This window comes from Cervus canadensis, chromosome 12 (genome assembly GCF_019320065.1).
Source record: "Cervus canadensis isolate Bull #8, Minnesota chromosome 12, ASM1932006v1, whole genome shotgun sequence".
Taxonomy (NCBI): Eukaryota; Metazoa; Chordata; class Mammalia; order Artiodactyla; family Cervidae; genus Cervus; species Cervus canadensis.
The window spans coordinates 67606706-67627704 of record NC_057397.1 but is presented as its reverse complement, the minus strand read 5'-3'; the positions used below and the strand labels follow the sequence as shown (position 1 = coordinate 67627704).

The 20999-nt window shown below is 39.3% G+C and overlaps 1 protein-coding gene across 4 annotated transcripts in view; it reads right to left on the bottom strand.

Moving 5' to 3' along the window:
- Positions 1-20999, bottom strand: part of TRIQK (triple QxxK/R motif containing) — a 105169-nt gene that overhangs the window by 36509 nt on the left and 47661 nt on the right. For 2 of the 4 annotated variants that reach the window (XM_043483493.1, XM_043483495.1), the window contains one exon: positions 6037-6118. In XM_043483493.1, coding sequence (XP_043339428.1) covers positions 6037-6097 — 61 coding nt within the window. In that variant the 5' untranslated portion in view covers positions 6098-6118. The remainder of the gene's footprint in view (positions 1-6036; positions 6119-20999) is intronic. The other 2 variants (XM_043483494.1, XM_043483496.1) reach the window with 1 other exon arrangement.

Below are 20999 nucleotides of genomic sequence, written 5' to 3'. Positions count from 1 at the left end.
CTTTCCCCCGGGTCCTGGCTCAGCCCTCGGTGGGGTCACTGCCCCTTTCTCCCGGGTCCTGGCTCAGCCCTCGGTGGGGTCACTGCCCCTTTCTCCCGGGTCCTGGCTCAGCCCTCGGTGGGGTCACGGCCCCTTTCTCCCGGGTCCTGGCTCAGCCCTCGGTGGGGTCACTGCCCCTTTCTCCCGGGTCCTGGCTCAGCCCTCGGTGGGGTCACTGCCCCTTTCCCCCGGGTCCTGGCTCAGCCCTCGGTGGGGTCACGGCCCCTTTCCCCTGGGTCCTGGCTCAGCCCTCGGTGGGGTCACTGCCCCTTTCCCCTGGGTCCTGGCTCAGCCCTCGGTGGGGTCACTGCCCCTTTCCCCTGGGTTCTGGCTCAGCCCTCGGTGGGGTCACGGCCCCTTTCCCCCGGGTCCTGGCTCAGCCCTCGGTGGGGTCGCGGCCCCTTTCCCCCGGGTCCTGGCTCAGCCCTCGGTGGGGTCACTGCTCTCCCAGGTCCCGGCGCACACAGGTTTTCTTTGTGCCTCCACGAGTCTGTTTCCCCATTCCTGTGGAAGTTCCATAATCATATCCCACTGACCTTCAAAGTCAAATTCCCTGGGAGGGGAGGGTGGTTTCAGTCTCTTTGCTGCATTCCCAAGTTGGAAAACCTACTGTGGGTCCTAGAACTTTCACAACAGTGCAAGAACTTTTTTCGGTATAATTGTTCTCCAGGTCATGGGTCGCCTGCTCAGTGACTCTGTAATGGTGACCTCCTTCAAGAAGACGTATGCCCTACACTGCACCTCCCAGGATGGCTGCAGCCAGAGCCCCTGTGGCCACGGCAGGCCACTGCTGACCCGCGGCTCCACAGGAGACACTCAGACACCCAAGGGCAGGTCTGGCTCAGTCTCTTGTGGAGGTCCCCGCTCCTTCCCCTGGGTCTTGGTGCACACAAGGTTTCACTTGTGACCTCCAAGCATCTCTGACAGGTATGACTTTGATTTTACACTCAGTTGCACCCTTCCTACTATCTTGTTGAGGCTTCTCCTTTGCATGTAAGGTATCTTTTTTTTGGTGGGATTCAACATTTTCCTGTGGGTGGTTGTGAGTTAGAAATTGCTAGGCAGTCAGTGTAGAACTCTGAGACCTAGGTCTTGTTTTCAGTAAACATCTCCCTCCATTAACCTAAAACTATACCCTTTGTCCTGAGTTCCTGGAATGTGTCCTTGGTCAGATAAATTATCAGCACTCAGATCCAGGGAAGGGGACTAATTAACTTATTTCCATATGCCTGAGGGAAAAACAACTGGTGACCATTAATGTTAAGCCCATATATCTGGTCCATTATAAAATGGCCAGGGTTGGTGGGGGGGACTTAATCTGAGGATCAGGAGAAGATATAAAGATGCTAAGCTAAGCACCTTGACCTTTAAACTGACTGGACAGAAATAACATGATTTAAGAACGGGAGCCAACCAAAAATGTACAGATTAATACTGGTAAAGATATAAAACTGCTGTAATCCCTGCCTTTGGGGGGACTCTGTACCCACTCTCAGTGTCTTTGCTGAGAGCTTTGTACTTTCCTTCTCTCTAATAAATCCTATTCACTTGCTACCATGAGTGTTTGCATGTTTGTGGATTCCATTCTGAGGCTCCACAAACAAGAACTCAGAATTTCCATTTCAGTTGTTCAGCAGCTAGTTGCGATCTGGGTGTTCTCCCAGGAGAAGACAAGCACACGTCCTTCTTCTCTGCCATCTTGAAAACCAAGTTCTAAAGATTATCAAGGACAGGTAAGGAAGCTTTCCTAAGTGACCAATGCACAGAAATAGAGGGAAATAATAGAATGGGAAAGACTAGAGATCTCTTCAAGAAAATTAAAGACACCAAAGTAAAATTTCATGCAAAGATGGGCTCAATAAAGGACAGAAATGGTATGGTCCTAACAGAAGCAGAAAATATTAAAAAGAGGTGGCAAGAACACACAGAACTATACAAAAAAAGATCTTAATGACCCAGATAACCACAATGTGTGATCACTCATCCAGAGCCAGACATCCTGGAATGCAAAGTCAAGTGGGCCTTAGGAAGCATCTCTAAGAACAAAGCTAGTGGAGGTGATGGAATTCCAGCTGAGCTATTTCAAATCCTAAAAGATAATGCTGTGAAAGTGCTGCACTCAATATGCCAACAAATTTGGAAAACTCAGCAATGGACACAGGACTGCAAAAAGGTCAGTTTTCATCCCCATCCCAAAGAAGGGCAATGCCAAAGAATGTTCAAACTACTCCACAATAGCACTCATCTCAAATGCTAGTAAGGTAATGCTTAAAATCCTTCAAGCTAGGCTTCAACAGTATGTGAAACAAGAATTTTAAGATGTTCAAGTTGGATTTAGAAAAGGCAGAGGAACCAGAGATCAAACTGCCAACATCTGTTGAATCAAAGAAAAAGCAAGGGAATTTCAGAAAAACATCTACTTCTGACTCGTTGACTATGCTAAAGCCTCTGACTATGTGGATCATAACAAACTGGAAAATTCATAAAGAGATGGGACTACCAGACCACCTTACTACCTCCTGAGAAACCTGTATGCAGGTCAAGAAGCAACAGTTAGAACCAGACATGGAACAACAGACTGTTTCAAAATTAGGGAAGGAGTATGTCAAGGCTATATATTGTCACCCTGCTTATTTAACTTCTATACCAGGGTAGATGAAGCACAAGCAAGAATCAAGATTTCCTGGGAGAAATATCAATAACCTCAGATATGCAGATTCTAGTGTTCTTGCCTGGAGAATCCCAGGGATGGGGGAGACTGGTGGGCTGCTGTCTATGGGGTCGCACAGACTCGGACATGATTGAAGCGACTTAGCAGCAGCAGCAGATATGCAGATGACACCACCCTTATGGCAGAAAGCAAAGAGGAACTAAAGAGCCTCTTGATGAAGGTGAAAGAGGAGAGTGAACAAGCTGGCTTAAAACTCAACATTCTAAAAACTAAAAGATCATGCCATGCGGTCCCACCACTTCATGGCAAATAATGGGGAAACAATAGGGACAGTGACAGACTTTATTTTCTTGGGCTCCAAAATCATTGTAAGTTGTGACTAAAGCCATGAAATTGAAATATACTTTGCTCCCTGGAAGAAAAGCTTGACAAACCTAGACAGCATATTAAAAAGCAGAGATATCACTTTGCTGACAAAGGTCTGTCTAGTCAAAGCTACGGTTTTTCCAGCAGTCATGTATGGATGTGAGAGTTGGACCATAAAGAATGCTGAGTGCTAAAGAATTGATGCTTTTGAACTATGGTGCTCGAAAAAAACTCTTGAGAGCCCCTTGGACTGCAAGGAGATCCAACCAGTCAATCCTAAAGGAAATCAGTCCTGAATATGCATTGGAAGGACTGATGCTCAAGCTGAAGCTCCAATACTTTGGCCACCTGATGCAACGAGCTGACTCATTAGAGAAGACCTGATTCTTGGTAAGACTGAAGACAGGAGGAGAAGGGGCTGACAGAGGATGAGATGGTTGGATGGCATCACCAACTAAATGGACATGAGTGTGAGCCAACTCTGGGAGATGGTGAAGGACAGGGAAATCTGGCATGCTGCAGCCCATGGAATCACAAAGAGTCAGACAAGACTGAGCGATTGAACAACAATAATGCATAATAGAATCCCTAGAACAATTTAGTATAAGAAGAGGAATGAGACTTTACAATTATGTTACTGTCTGTCTTATTTTTTCTTTGCTCTTATACGTACGAATAGAACTAAATCAAAGGGAAAGTATGCAATGATTATAGAACAGAATACTTTAGATTTTTAGTATGTTTACTCTTAAAAACTGATTATTAGATATAATTCAACTTCAATAAAAATCCTAGCAGATGCTTTATCTTTTCTATTATCAATGATGACAGAAATCAGAACAGTGGTTGCATATGGGAGGGTGGGATAGAGACATAGGAACTACTTGAGAGGATGGAAATGTTCTGTATTTTGATTGGCATATGTGGTTACACGGATATATACACTTGTCAAAATTCTAACAATTGCTTAAGAGTTGGATGTGAATTGTTCCTGAATATGTCTATTCTTTATTCATGTGGTTTCTCACATCCTATTTGATCAAACTTCAACCTGGTAAGTCAGTCCTTCTCTCTAAGTACATAAATAATACAACAACCCACACTATTACTGATATAGCATCCCATAAGTGAAAGGAAGATATAAAATCAAATATCATAAAACTTCTCTCAAGAAATAGACAGAAATACTATTTTTTATTTTCCATTTATCAATTAGATGAAGAGATCTTTTCATAAGACTTTTGATTTTATTTTTTATTATAATATAGGAAATAAAATTCCATGGACAGAGGAGCCTGGCAGGCTACAGTCTGTGGGGCTGCAGATTTGGACATGACTTGGTGACTAACCCATGGTCACCCACAGCAATAATAGCAATGATCACATATTATACAGTAAAAGGCATCTCCAAAGTAACTCACTTCAGTCATGTCGGACTTTTTGCAACCCTATGGATTGTAGTCCACTAGGCTTCTCTGTCCATGGGTTTCTCTAGGCAAGAATACTGGAGTGGGTTCCTATGCCCTCTTCCAGAGGATCTTTCTGACCCAGGGATCAACGCAGCATCTCTTACATCTTCTGAATTGGCAAGTGGGGTCTTCACCACCACTGCCGCCTGGGAAGCCCTTTTAATGTAATAGTTGTTTGTTTTTATTTATGTATTTAGATTTCCACTTATATGAATTGCCTCCTTATATTTTCTGCCCATTTTACCATTGGGTTTCCAGATTAGTTTATTTATTTATAGTAGGGCTTGATTTAGGCCTTCCTAGGTGGTGTTAGTGGTAAAGAACCCACATGCCAATGCAGGAAACATAAGACAGATGGGTTCAATCCCTGAGTCAGGAAGATCCTCTGGAGAAGGGCATGGCAACCCACTCTAGTATTTTTGTCTAGAGAATCTCATGGAGCTTGGCAGGCTACAGTCCATAGGGTTGCAAAGAGTCAGACACGATTGAAACAACTTAGCGTGCATGCATGCAGGGTTTAATCTTTCTACATGTAAAATTTTAATTGGTTCTAAATTTTAAATATTTTCCCTTTGTCTGCATCTCCTTTGTTTTGCAGAAATATCTTTTCCTTTAGGAGTATACTTCATGTATCATATTTATAAAACAGGTATATAATCTTTTGGTACCAATTACTTCAACTTATTTTGACTTGTAACTTCTTTGTTTATCTGTTAGTTATTTAGAAGAGTTTTTTAAACTATTTATTATTATAATTACTTTTTAATTTCCAAAGGGGTGGGAACAGGTGAGAACAGGAAGGAACATGTAAGAAGAGAGAGTGATGGGGGGGCGTCAAAGTTAACTTTTTGACTTTTAACTGATTTTTAATTTACCACACTGTTCAAAGTTGCAGTTGTAGGATATCGCTTCTATAAAATTGAGGAGACTTGGTCATGACCTAGTATGTAGGTAATTTTTTGTAAATACTCCATGCATTATTGAAAAGATTGGGTAGGAAATCCTGCACAGTCTAAATCAGAGACGATTCCTTTTATCTTTCTATGCTGATGACTAGACTTCTCTCTAGTTCACCATTTTACTAAGGTTAAATTTTAATGGAGAATTTTGAGGCTCTCACATTATTACCACTAAGAGTCAACAGAACTGAAAGATTTCACAAGGATAAAAAGAAATAAACATGATAATATTAAAATTACTGACTACATACAAGCATACAGCCTTAAGAATAAAACTAGAAGTCTTTTTGCTTTTACCAAATCGATAAAAACTGTAAGAGCTTTGAAAAATCCTAAGTACAAAAATATATTTCTTTATAGATAAATAAGGCTGTGTTTTTGTTCCTTAAAACCTCTGTGCATTCCCTTGTTATTCATATTCTGTGCATCATATGTATGAGAGAAAAGTTATTTTGATAATATCACACACACAATTGCTTTTATTTCTTCATCTTAATTCACAAGAATATATCAAAGGGAATTCATTGCTTACCAATTTGCTTTCTGTACTGATCAACAGGAAGTTTTATAGTGGAGGCATCTTTTCTGCCCATCTTTGATCTCCAAGATGCCTGCTGCAAAGAAAGAAAATAATTATGATGAAGTCCTAAAAAAATCAAAAATACAGTTTAAAAGCTTCAAGAATAATTTATTTCATAAAATCCGCTTTTAAAGCAATGGGTAAAAATTCATTTGACGTATTCCCATTCAGTTCAGTTCAGTCTCTCAGTTGTATCTGAATCTTTGCAACCCCGGGGACTGCACACACCAGGCTTCCCTGTCCTTCACCATCTCCTGGAACTTGTTCAACTTAAATCCATTTAGTCAGCGATGTCATCCAACCATCTCATCCTCTGTCATCCCTTCTCCTCCTGCCTTCAACCTTTCCCAGCATCAGGGTCTTTCCCAACAAGTCAGCTCTTCTCATGTACAGGAGCTTCAGCTTCAGCTTCAGCATCAGTCCTTCCAATGAATATTCAGGATTGATTTCTTTTAGGATTGACTGGTTTGATCTACCTGCAGTCCAGAGGACTCTCAGGAGTCTTCTCCAACAGCACAGTTTGAAAGCATCAATTCTTCAGCACTCAGCCTTCTTTATGGTCCAATCTCATTCACATCCATACATGACTACTGGAAAAACCATAGCTTTGACTAGATGGACCTTTGTCAGTGAAGTGATGTCTCTGCTTTTTAATACACTGTCTAGGCTTGTCATAGCTGTCCTTCCAAGAAGCAAGCATCTTTTAATTTCATGGCTGCAGTCACCATCTGCAGTGACTTTGGAGCCCAAGAAAATAATGTCTGTCACTGTTCCCAAAATTATTCCCATTGAGAGAGTGAAAGTTGCTCAGTCATGTCCAACTCTTTGCAACCCCATGGACTGTAGCCTGCCAGGCTCCTCTGTCCATGGAATTCTCTAGGCCAGAATACTGAAGTGGGTAACCATTCCCTTCTCCAGGGGATCTTCCCAACCCAGGGATCAAACCCAGGTCTCCCACATTGCAGTCAAATTCTTCACCATCTGAGCCACCAGGGAAGTATGTTATTCTCATTAGATAGTGGGAAAAAAATACAAAATTATTTCAAATAAATTATCAAAAAATACAAAAATTACAAAATTATTTCAAATACAATTGCTGGTAATTAAATTTCCCAAATGCTCGTTCTTGGTAACATTCATTTTATCAAATACTATCAATGCTCAATTAAACCACACTGTTATAGAGCTGAATATGGTATTTAAGTTGAGAGTTTCAGCCATTTTGGTGAATTACTCGGTTTTCCTGGGCCTCTCCCATGTACACATGCCATTAAACTTTTGTTTGTCTCCTGTCAATCTGTCTCATATTAATTCTTAGACCAGAAAGAAGAACCTGTAAGGGTAGAAGAAAATTTCTTCCTCCTGTACTCTACATTATAGGCCCTGCTTGATTTAATCCATAACATATCTTTCAAGTCCTATTCTTGTTATTGAATTTAAATATTGTAGCACAGAATGCAACCTACCAACCAAAATCCATATTCTCCTTTTCTTCCTGGCACTATATTTCCTAGCTTCAAGCCAAACATTTCATTGAATTATTGTCAGTAGAATATGAATGGAAGTGATGTGTGCTACTCCAGACCTGCACACTAAAAAATCTCCCCGTGTTCTTTTTCCCGTTCCAATTGGCTAGAAGGGAAACAATCCCCAAACAAACCCTAAGGGTATATTTGTAAGGACATAGAATCTTGATCTGCTTGGGATGGAGGAGGGTATTCTCTCATTTACATACTACTATTGTCGACTGAAAAAAATGCATAATCTACAAATTGAGAGTTAAGACAACATACCAAATAACTCTGGGAGACTCCTCCACAAAGGCAAGGCAGGAATCCAGGATATATAGAAGTTTTTTGTGACAAAAGACCAAGTTGGAACATAACAGGATTATTATTAATAAAAGAAAACCAGATATGTCAAGTTTAAGAAATTTAGCACTTTTCTACGTAGGGGAAGATGCAAGAGGCTGAGTTCACTGAAATCATTCCTTTGTTACGCACTTCAGCTCTCTGGGGCCAGCACCCTGTGTTTGCTCATCCCCAGCTTCCTCAGGTACACCATCGGGGCGGCTGCAAAGGCTGACTGCTAGGTGGGCGTGGCAGTAGGCAGCCCATTTGCCTCCATCCTGAGTTCCCTCAGGGCTCACCATCCGGGGCTGTAACGTAATGACTTGATGGCTGCAATATCCTTTGTTCACTGACATGGCAGGCAATATTTTAGTTCTCACCCTCACTGTACTCTACTGAAAAAGAAATGAAATTCTATTGAGACCGAATCATGATGTTGGTGGGGTCTATTATAGATGTTAGTGTTCCTCAGAGTGGGGCCTGGAAGTTGTTCCTCACTGCTTCTAGGAAGGAGCTACAGGATAAAGATGAAGTCGGGTAAGAACTAGCCAGTTAACAAGCAAAACCATGAGGGATGAGAGGGCCCAGTAATTTGGGAACGAGTGTGGAAAAGGTGACTTCTAAATACCAAATAGGAAAAAATAAAAATTAATGAGGTCTTGAAGAAAAAAATGCTCATTAAGATCTCTCAGTTTTAAAATGGAGGAGGGGACCAAGAGTAGATCAAGAATGTTCCTTTCTCACCTGAATCTATTGATCCAGATCACCTGGAGGCAGCCTCTATAGAAAGAGAGACACAGGAGGTCTGATGTTTACAAAGAAAGCAGACTTGAGAACCGCTTCTAGGAAAGAAATTGCAGTGTGACTACTGGCACATGGAACTAAATGGAAATGGTAAGAATGTTACTAAAATCTGAGGGAACTGTATTTACAGGGAAACCAGAAACTTTGTTTAAAAAAGTCTGTGAAGGAAAACCAATCCTTGGCCCTCTAAAGTTAAACCAACAGTGTTGCCACCAAGAAGGCAAACTGTGGATGTGTAATGCACTGCACATGTGACCAGGAAGAGCAGTCATCCAGAAGGCAGAGAAGGGAATTTCTCCAAAAAGACCATAATTAGAGGCTAAGCAAGAAACGCCTACTGTCAGTATAATGGGCCTTCTCAGTGGTATCCTGTACAACATGGATCAATGATCCCACTGTGTTTCCCATCTTTCCTTTCTAAATGGGAACAAATATCAGAGATATGAAGCAGTTATCTGTTGCTTCCCTATTATTTATTAGAAGCCAGGTGAGGCTGGGGGACAGTAGGTAAATTTCATTATCTATAAACCTCAAGGAACCACTGACTGTGTACTGGCTTGAGAACCATGACTTTGGAGATGGGAGAACGTTAGGATTTCCCTACTGGGCAGGCAGGAAAAAGGATATGCCTGACTAACTCATAATCAGAAATGTGGAATTTAGGAAAAGCTATTTATTAAATTGCATGTTCTCCTTTTTTTCTTTCCTGGTCACACTCAATTACATATTTCAGCTTCCTGTGGGCATGTGACTGAGTTTCAGTTAATGGAATATAAATAAGTTAATCTCCTGGAGAAGGGAATGGCTACTCATGCCAGTATTCTTGCCTAGAAAATTTCATGGACAGAAGAGCCTGGCAGGCTACAGTCCATGAGGTTGCAGAGTTGGACATGACTGAGTGACTAACACATGGTCACACAGAGCAATAATAACAATGATCACATGTTATACAGTAAAATACATCTCCAAAGTAATAATTTCTACCTATATATAAGAAAATCATAAATTCACCTAAAATTACTTTTACATTCATAATGATCTTCAGATTTAATATTACGGTAATATCTAGGAATGTAGACATAGTTAAACAAAAAGTCAAATAAATTGTCTTCATATCTCATAAACCATGTAGTTATTACATCTAAGAAAACACATCCTTAAAATTTCAGAATTGAAATCAAGACATCACCTAATCCTATATTCTCACTTGGTATAATTCAGAACATTAAAAATAATTCTAATAATACATAATGTCAATAATTTCATTATAGTTTATTCGTATAACAATCTATTTGCATAGTGTTTTGCATTTGTTAATTGTAGATAGGACTCAAGTTATTTTGATCTTGATTGTGTAAGATTAGACAAGATATCAATACATTTTGGGAAGGAAGTTAGTTTAAATGAATAGAGGCACCATATATTATTTCCTCCTTAATTCCACACCCCCCCACCATGGAACAGCTTGAATGTTTAAAAAGCAAGTTACTGAGGCTACTTACCAGCAGAGTCACTCACTATGTTTCCCTCAAATCTTTCCTGGTCATTTAAACAAACATCTAAACAAACAGAACACTTTGGGCTTCTCTAGTAGCTCATACGGTAAAGTGTCTGCATGCAACGCAGGAGACCCAGGTTCGATCCCTGGGTCGGGAAGATCCCCTGGAGAAGGAAATGGCAACCCACTCCAGTATTCTTACCTGGAGAATTCCATGGACAGAGGAGCCTGGTGGGCTACATACAGTCCATGGGGGTCACAAAGAGTCAAATAAAGATAACACTTTAGAGGCCAGTATTTTCTTCATTTATTACCTGGAGTAAATTTTAAAAATGTCAGGAACTCATAGAGACTATCTTTTCACCAAAGTAAATTGAACTTTATTTACTTTAAAATGTACTTTAAATAGAAAAAACTATACCAAAAGTTAAAAAGCTAAATAACCTAAAGTTTTATCAATGTAAGGGCCTATACTCTATGAATGATACATTTTAGGTATATGATAACCTGTGAATATAAAAACTTTAAGAAAATTTCAACCTAGGGGAGACATTAAAGAGGAACTAGTTTTAAATGCATGTCCCTAACTATTTAGGTGATTGGTAATCCCTATGTAAAATTTCAAAAATTTAAACTTTATTCTTGTCTTTGAAATTATCTTCTATTTTTTAAGCAAGGTTACATTTTAACAAATGTTGAAACAAACAAAAAATGCCTAGAGGACACACACATGTGCAAATGGCTCACATTTCTATCAATATTAGTTGCAAAAATGCAAGAAGATGGGAAATATTTTACTTTCCTAATAAACACATTGAGCTATTTTAAAAGACCTATAGGGAAACCCACCCATGTGTATGCTGAAACTGTCAAGGCCTCACACACCTAGAACCTCTAAAATGCTCTGACTTTCTTTGTTCTTCAAAGCCTCGCAGTAATCATCATTCATTTCTAGTGCTTTGATGGTTAGATAGCAAACTCCCAAGAAATCCAGGGAGACATTAGCACATACAGCCACAATTTCTAATAAGACAGCTATCTGCATATCAGATCAGCCACAATTTAAAATGTGTTGTGATAGATGTGGAAAGGGAATAACAGATTTATATTAGCATGTACAATACCAAGATTGTTTTCACAATTTAATTCCTTAGAGATTACATCTCATCACCTTCCTTCATAAAGAAGACTACATTCCCTGAGGAATTAACTTGCTCTGAGATCCAGCTAAACTAAAATATGGATTAATAAGATAATATTTATTATTTATGAATTTTGCTGTAGGAATGATTTCAGATTAAATCATCAGAGAAGTTTTTAACATTCTTGAAACTTGATAACACATTTTTAAGGAAGAAAAAAATGCTAATTTTATTTAATGCCTAAATTGCATATTAAAACAATTCATAATTAACTTTACTTGATTAAAACTGCATGTTCTTTAAGACTTTTAAAATTAAAGAGAATACTTAGTTTTTAATATCTTTTCTTAACCTAAATTTTGCACTGCAATTTACTATCTGTATTTTTAAGCATAACATATGACCTTTAAAACAAAGATAGTGTTATATTCAATCACATTCCAATGAACTTATTGTATTGCTCATTTATACCTCTCTTATGAAATCTAGAAAGTACATGTAAAGAAATAAGAAACATGAAACCTTCACATATGTCTCTGCTTCCAGAAAAAAAAATTCAATCCAGACCATGACATTTAAATACAGATTAAAACATAGGTTATTAAAAATATTCAACATGACCACGAGAAAATAACCAGCTCAGTTATTAAGGCTGTGAGACAGAACTTGAAAACAAAAACAAAAAACCCTCTTACTTAAGGATAAAGTTATAAAGAGGCCAAAAACGTTTGGCTGTGACTTGATCAGAATTGAGAAGCACTTATGAAAATACAGTATTATGCTGGATGCCGGAATGAAGAAGGATAAATATCCCTAACATTCCAGGGTAATATTATAAAAACTCAAAACTGATCATGTAATTAACATACTTAAGTCATCCAAGGTGATGGCCTTTTTCCCTATAAAGCAAAACTCCTTAGTATAAAGAACTATTAATGGTTCAAGTTATCATTTGTTCCCTACTCATGTTACTGTGCACTATCAAATTCAGCTTTTAGGTCCATGATTTTGACAAGATCATTCACTCTACAATTTACTTTAAATGTCATTTCCATATCTCCAAAATCATGGAAACTAAATTTTATTTTATTTTTTTTGGAAACTTTATTTTAATATTTCAAACAAGGGTACCTGATTCAAATCCCTGGAGATAATTCTCCACACTTAAGGATATGAAGTTCAGTTCAGTTCAGTCACATAGTCGTGTCTGACTCTGTGAAGCCATGGACTGAAGCACTCCAGGCCTCCCTGTCCATCATGAGCTCCTGGAGTTTACTCAAACTCATGTCCATTGAGTCAGTGATGCCATCCAATTATCTCATCCTCTGCCTTCAAGCTTTACCAGCATCAGGGTCTTTTTAAATGAGTCAGTTCTTCATATCAGGTGGCCAAAGTATTGGAGCTTCAGCTTCAACATCAGTCCTTCAAATGAACATCCAGGATTGATATCCTTTAGGATGGACTGGTTGGATCTCCTTGCAGTCCAAGGGACTTGCAAGAGTCTTCTCCAACACCACAGTTCAAAAGTATCAACTCTTCGGTGTTCAGCTTTCTTTATAGTCCAACTCTCACATCCATATATGACCACTGGAAAAATCATAGCCTTGACTAGAAAGATCTTTGCTGGCAAAGTAATGTCTCTGCTTTTTAATATGCCATCTAGGTTGGTCATAACTTTTCTTCCAAGGAGCAAGTGTCTTTTAATTTCACGGGTGCAGTCACCATCTACAGTGATTTTGGAACCCAAGAAAATAAAGTCAGCCACTGTGTCCACTGTTTCCCATCTATTTGCCATGAAGTGATGGGACCAGATGCCATATATGTTTTCTGAATGTTGAGCTTTAAGCCAACTTTTTCACTCCCCTCTTTCACTTTCATCATGAGGCTCTTTAGTTCTTCTTCCCTTTCTGCCATAAGGGTGGTGTCATCTGCATATCTGAGGTTATTGATGTTTCTCCCAGCAATCTTGATTCCAGCTTGTGCTTCATCCAGCCCAGTGTTTCTCATGATGTACTCTGCATGTAAGTTAAATAAGCAGGGTGACAATTCACAGCCTTGACAAACTCCTTTTCCTATTTGGAATCAGTCAGTTGTTTCATGTACAGTTCTAACTGTTGCTTGCTGACATGCATACAGATTTCTCAAGAGGCAGGTCAGGTGGTCTGGTATTCCCATCTCTTTCAGAATTTTCCACAATGTGTGATGATCCACACAGTCAAAGGCTTTGGCATAGTCAATAAAGCAGAAATAGATATTTTTCTGGAACTCTCTTGCTTTTTCAATGATCCAGCAGATGTTGGCAATTTGATCTCTGGTTCCTCTCCCTTTTATAATTCCAGCTTGCATATCTGGAAGTTCACAGTTCATGTACTGTTGAAGCCTGGCTTAGAGAATTTTGAGCATTACTTTACTAGTGTGTGAGATAAGTGCAATTGTGTGGCAGTTTGAGCATTCTTTGGCATTGCCTTTCTTTGGGATTGGAATGAAAACTGACCTTTTCCAGTCCTGTGGCCACTGCTGAGTTTTCCAAATTTGCTGACATATTGAGTGCAGCACTTTCACAGCATCATCTTTCAGGATTTGAAATAGCTCAACTGGAATTCCATCACCTCCACTAGCTTTGTCTGTAGTGATGCTTCCTAAGGCCCACTTGGCTTCCCATTCCAGGATATCTGGCTCTAGGTGAATGATCACACCATCATGATTATTTGGGTCATGAAGATCTTTTTTGTATGGTTCTTCTGTGTATTCTTGCCACCTCTTCTTAACATCTTCTGCTTCTGTCGGGTCCATACCATTTCTGTCCTTTATTGAGCCCATCTTTGCATGAAATGTTCCCTTAGTATCTCTAATTTTCATGATCTCTAGTATTTCCCATTCTATTATTTTCCTCTATTTCTTTGCACTGATCACTGAGGAAGGCTTTCTTGTCTTTCCTTGCTATTCTTTCGAACTCTGAATTCAAACAGGTATATCTTTCCTTTTCTCCTTTGCTTTTCACTTCTCTTCTTTTCACAGCTATTTGTTAGGCCTCCTCAGACAGCCATTTTGCCTGTTTGCATTTCTTTTTCTTGGGGATGGTCTTGATCCCTGCCTCCTGTACAGTGTCACTAACCTCAGTCCATAGTTCATCAGGCACTCTGTCTATCAGATCGAATCCCTTGAATCTATTTCTCACTTCCACTGTATAATCGTAAGGGATTTGATTTAAGTCATACCTGAATGGTCTAGTGGTTTTCCCTACTTTCTTCAATTTAAGTCTGAATTTGGCAATAAGGAGTTCATGATCTGAGCCACAGTCAGCTCCCAGTCTTGTTTTTGCTGACTGTATAGAGCTTCTCCATCTTTGGCTGCAAAGAATATAATCAATCTGATTTCAGTATTGGCCATCTGGTGATGTCCATGTGTAGAATCTTCTTTTTGTTGTTGGAAGACAGTATTTGCTATGACCAGCGCATTCTCTTGGCAGAACTCTATTAGCCTTTGCCCTGCTTCATTCTCTACTCCAAGGCCAAATTTGCCTGTTACTCCAGGTGTTTCTTGACTTCCTACTTTTGCATTCCAGTCCCCTATCATGAAAAGGTCATCTTTTTTGGGTGTTAGTTCTAGAAGATCTTGTTGGTCTTCATAGAACTGTTCACCTTCAGCTTCTTCAGCATTACTGGCTGGGGTATAGACTTGGATTACCATAATATTGAATGGTTTGCCTTGAAAATGAACAGAGATCATTCTGTCATTTTTGATATTGCTTCCTAGTACTGCATTTCAGACTTTTGTTGACTATTATGGCTATTCCATTTCTTCTAAGGGAATCTTGCCCACAGTAGTAGATATAATGGTCATCTGAGTTAAATTCACCCATTCCAGGCCATTTTAGTTTGCTGATTCCTAAAATGTTGACATTCACTCTTGCCATCTCCTATTTGACCACTTCCAATTTGCCTTGATTCATGGACCTAACATTCCAGTTTCCTATGCAATAATGCTCTTTAGAGCATCATACTTTACTTCCATCACCAGTCCCATCCACAACTGGGTGTTGTTTTTGCTTTGGCTCCATCTCTTCATTCTTTCTGGAGTTATTTCTTCACTGATCTCCAGTAGCATATTGGTACCTATATGGGTAGGTACCATACAGGAACAACCTGGGGAGTTCATCTTTCAGTGTCCTATCTTTTTTCCTTTTCAAACTATTCATTGGGTCTCAAAGCAAGAATACTGAAGTCATTTGCCATTCCCTTCTCCATGGACCACATTTTGCCACAACTCTCCACCATTACCCATCCATCTTGGGTGGCCCTACACAGCATGGCTCATAGTTTCACTGAGTTAGACAAGGCTGTGGTCCATGTGATCAGATTAGTTAGTTTTCTGTAACTGTGGTTTTCAGTCTGTCTGCCCTCCGATGGACAAGGATAAGAAGCTTATGGAAGCTTCCTGATGGGAGAGACTGACTGAAGGGGAAACTGGGTCTTGTTCTGATGGGCAAGGCCATGCTAAGGAAATGAAAATTAGCTAATTAAAAGACTATCAAAACTATGGTTTTTCCAATAGTCAATGGAAATGTACAGATGTGAGAGCTGGACCATAAAGTAGGCTGCATGCTGAAGAATTGACGCTTTCAAATTTTGATGCTGGAGAAGACTCTTGAGAGTCCCCTGGAAAACAAGGAGATCAAACCAATCAATCTTACAGAAAATCAACCCTGTGTATTCACTTAAAGGACTGATGCTAAAGCCAAAGCTCCAATACTTTGGCCACCTGATCCAAAAAGCTGACTCACTGGGAAAAAATCCTGATACTGGGGAAGACTGAAGGCAAAACAAGAAGCGGGCGACAGAGGATAAGATGGTTAGATAGTATCACTGACTCAATGGACTTGAAATTCAGCAAAGTCTGGGAAACAGTAGAGGACTAAGGAGCCTGGCATCTTGTAGTCCATGGGGTCACAAATAGTAAGACAAGACCTAGTGACTGAACAACAACAAAAAAGACTATCGAAGTGTGACAGCATTCAAGTAGACTGTTTACACTTTGACATAAGTGTAATAGTGAGACAGGTCTGTTGTAGAACACACTCCTACTGTATAAAGCTGGAGAGTTTAACAGTGGTCTTCCTAATGTTTTCAGGCATCAAAGTGACCATTTCGTCTTTACTTGCAAATTAATTTCCTTTGTAGGTGCAGAAAGAGCATGTAAAAACTTGAATGTGTGAAAAGGTGATTTCTAAAATGGTGATCACTTGCCAACATTGACATAAAAATTAACAAGAAAAGTAACTATAGGACAGTACTCCGTATGACTTCAAAAAGTCACATCCTAAGAAAGAAATCTTAGTGGTTGGGACTGTCCTTCCACTACACTTAGAACTAAAGTGATCACAGTATCAGCAAATGGTGCTGGGATGACCGTATATCCTTACAGGAAAAAAAAAGAAAAACAGAACCCTATCTTATCACACACAAAACTCACAAAAGATATAAATAATAAAACAACGAAGCTGCTAGGGAGAAAATGAAGATTATTTTCATGACCTTGGGGTAGGCAAATAATACCGTAGAGAGAACACAGATAGTATGTCGCCTTGAAGGGAAAAAATAGGAATTACTGGACTTAATCAAGTAAGAAAATAAATAGGTGAGTTATATATGGGAAGTAAATATTCATTATACCTGTATATGACAAACAGAACTTGTATCTAGATTGTATAAAGAACTCTAAATAATGTAAAACATACAAACCAACAAAAAATGAATAAAAGAAACTTCACCAAAGAAGGTATGCATGTGATAAATAAGCACACAAAAGATTTCTCAACACCAGTAGTAATCAGCAAAATGTAAATTAAAATTAGAATTGCGATATCACTACACACCCACTAGAATAATTCACATAAAGATTTGCTCTGCAGAACATTGGGAGGGTGTGGAGCAACTAAAACTCTCATGTGTGTGAGTTGTAAAATCATACAAACATGTTAGAACGTTGTTAAGCAACTTCTCATAACATTAACTACTAATAATTCTTCTCTTATGCATTTATCTAATAAGAGAAATACATATGCTCACAAAGAAAGCTTCATGAAAGGATATTTATAGCATTTTTATTCATAATAGCCAAAAAATGGAAACAGCTCCAATGTTGATAAATATAAAAACTGGAAAACTGTGGTTTATTCACATAAAGAGATACTACCCAGGAAAAAACTACTGATAATATGCAACAATGGAAATTAATCTCAAATATAGTATGGTGAGCAAAAGAAGCAATGACCCTTTTGGACCTAAATTGAATAAGCATTTACCATTTCATTATAAGTGGCCTTGTAACATGATTTAACCATTGTAATCCCTGCTCCTTCCCAGACACATACACTTAAGTATAATTTCTGCAGGCTAAGAAATATGTACAAGGTGAGAAAGCACAGATCAGAAGTCTAGACAAATCTATTACAAAATAAGTAAAAGGAAGGAAAGAGATAGGATAGTGAGTAGAGAGGAACTAAGGTGTAGGGAGATTTCCTATTATACCTTGTTTTGTTACATTTGAGGGCATGTTTGTTTTTTCTTTAGGTTTCTTTCTGTTTTCTTTTTTTATGCTTATTTACATACTTATTTTTGGCTATCCTGGGTCATCTTTGCTGCACACAGGCTTTCTTTAGTTGTTGTGAGTGGACGCTACTCTCTAGTTGCGATGCCTGGGGCTCTCATTGCAGAGGCTTCACTTATTGCAAATAACAGGCTCTAGGGTACATGGGTTTCAGTAGTTGCAGCATGCCGCCTCAGTAATCATGGTACATAGGCTTAGTCTCCCAACAGCATCTGGAATCTTTCCAGACCAAGGATCAGATCCATGTTCCTTGCATTGGTAGGTGGATTCTTTATCACTAAACCACCATGGAAGTCTGGGATGTTTGTTTTTGAGAATACATGGAAATTTGAGTTGGTATAAACAATAACTGGAAGGTGCCAGTAAAAAGTAAGGAGGTGAAGATATAGGGGAAAAAACTAGAAAATCATGGAGGTTGCCAAGTAGATAGGAAGGGACAGAATTCAGTGTACACTGAAGGACTAATCATAGCAGATACTTACTTACTTACTTCACTTCAGCAGGAAAGAGGAAAAACAGTGAGTAAAATTATATATAAGTTTTGAGGTTTGGTAGACAAAAGTAGAGGGGGCTCTAAATGGTAGTTCTCTGTTCCTATGAATTAGGAGGCAAGGTTATCTGCTAAAAGTTAAATGGGAGGTGAGAAGTTTGGAGATTTAAGAGTGCAAAGGCTGAAATTTCTGTTGTGGAGAAATGGAAAGAGGTATCTAGGGAAAATAGGATAAATCAGTAACATTATGAGACCACATTAATTTAGTAACCATGAATCCACGGTAGCAGCAAACTACATGATTGCAAATAATGTATTTCTTAGTGCTCAGGTGTGCACTGCTGGTTTAGACAGGGGTAGAGGGGTAGACAGGGGTAGACAGCTGGATTAAGCAAAGTTTCAATTTTCTCTGACAGGCATAACAGAAGGGCAATAGAGCAAAAAAGACTAGGATACTATATAAAGTAGAGGAAACAATGTACCATGGAGTTTAAAGATAGAAAAAGAAGTGGAGATTGATTCAGAGTAGCAGAGCAGAAGGATGTGCACTCTCCTGCAAGGACATAGAAATCACAACTATCTGTTAAACAACCATTGACAGGAAGATACTGGAACCCACCAAATGATACCCTGTGTCCAAAGACAGGAGAAACTGCAATGAGATGGGAGGAGGGGCACAATCATGATAAAATTAAATCCCACACCCACTGAGTGCATCCTAGACCTAGAGAACAGATCACAGAAGTTCTCCTACTGTTGTGAGGATTCTGAGGTCCATGTCAGGCTTCCCAGCCAGGGGTCCTACAAGGGACTAGGAAACTCCACGGAATCTGACTTTGAAGGCCAGTGGGATTTGACTGCAGGTCTTCCACAGGACTGGAGGAAATAGAAACTCTACTCTTACAAGGCACACACAAAATCTTGTGCAAGTTAAGGCCCAAGGCAAAGGAGCAGTTATCTCACAGAAGACTGAAGACTTATCTGCTGGTGTTGGAGGGTCTCCTTCAGAAGCATGGGGAGCAGTGGCTCGCCACAGGGATGAGGGCACCAGCAACACAAGTCCGAGAAGCACCTGTTGGCAGGAGCCCTCCTGGAAGTCACCCTACCATAGAGCCTGCAGACTCTAGGGCTGGGCAGCCTCTGGTCAAACAACTAACAGGGATGGCCACACCTATGAGCAGACAAGCAGATTAAAGTTTTACTGAGCACGGCCCTGCCCACCAGAACAAAACCCAGTTATATCCACTGTTGGTCCCTCCCATCAGGAAGCTTGCACAAGCCTCTTAGCCTTATCTACCAGAAGGCAAACAGCAGAAGCAAGAACTACAGTCCTGCAGCCTTTAGGCTAAAACCACAATCACAGAAAGTTAAATAAAAAAAAATGAAAATACAGAGGATTATGTCCAAAATGAGGGAACAAGATAGGATCCCAGAAAAAACAACTAAATGAAGCAAAGGTAGTCAATGTTCCAGGAAAAGAATTCAGAATAATGAAAGTGAAGATGATCCACCATCTCAGAAAATGAATGGGGGCAAAGACTGAGAAGATACAAGAAATGTTTAACAAAGATCTAGAAGAACTAAAGAACAAACAGAGATGAAACAATACAATAACTGAAATGAAAAATACACTAGAAGGAATCACTGAGAGAATAACTGAGGCAAAAGAATAGATCAGTGACCTGGAAGAGAAAATGGTGGAAATTGCTGCCTCAGAACAGAATAGAGGGAAAAGAATGAAAAGACATGAAGACAGTTTAAGAGATCACTGGGACAATATTAAATGCACCAACATTCACATTACAGGGGTCCCAGAAGAAGAAGACAAAGACAAAATGTTAAAAACAATAATGGAAAAATGGCAAATAACATAGGAAATTCACGCCAGTTTAACACCTGACTTCTCAGCAGAAACTCTGCAAGCCAGAAGGGAAAGGCATGATATATTTAAAGTGATGAAAGTGAAGAACTTAAAACCAAGAACACTCTAACCAGTGAGGCTCTCATTCAGAATTGACAAGAGAAATCAAAAGGTTTACAGACAAGTAAAAGTTAGGAGATTTCCTAACTTTTGGAAATCTCACCACCATCCAACTGACACTACAACAAACTGAAGGAACTTTTTCTAAGCAGGAAATATGGAAGAAGAAAAACACCTACAAAAGCAAACCCAAAACAAGAAAATGGAAACAGAAACATACATACTGAAAATCACCTTAAATGTAAATGGATTAAATGCATCAACCAAAAGATATTCACTGGATAGGTGGATACAAAAACAAGATGTGCCTACCGGTACGCTGTCTATATACGCTGTCTACAAGAGATGGACCTCAAACCTAGGGACACGTACAGACTGAAAGCTGGGGGATGGAAGAAGGTATTCTACACAAACAAATATCAAAAGAAAGCTGGAGTAGAAATACTCACATCAAACAAAATAGACTTTAAAACAAAGGCTGTTAAAAGAAACAAAAAAGGACATTATATAATGATCAAGGAATAAATTCAAGAAGCTATAA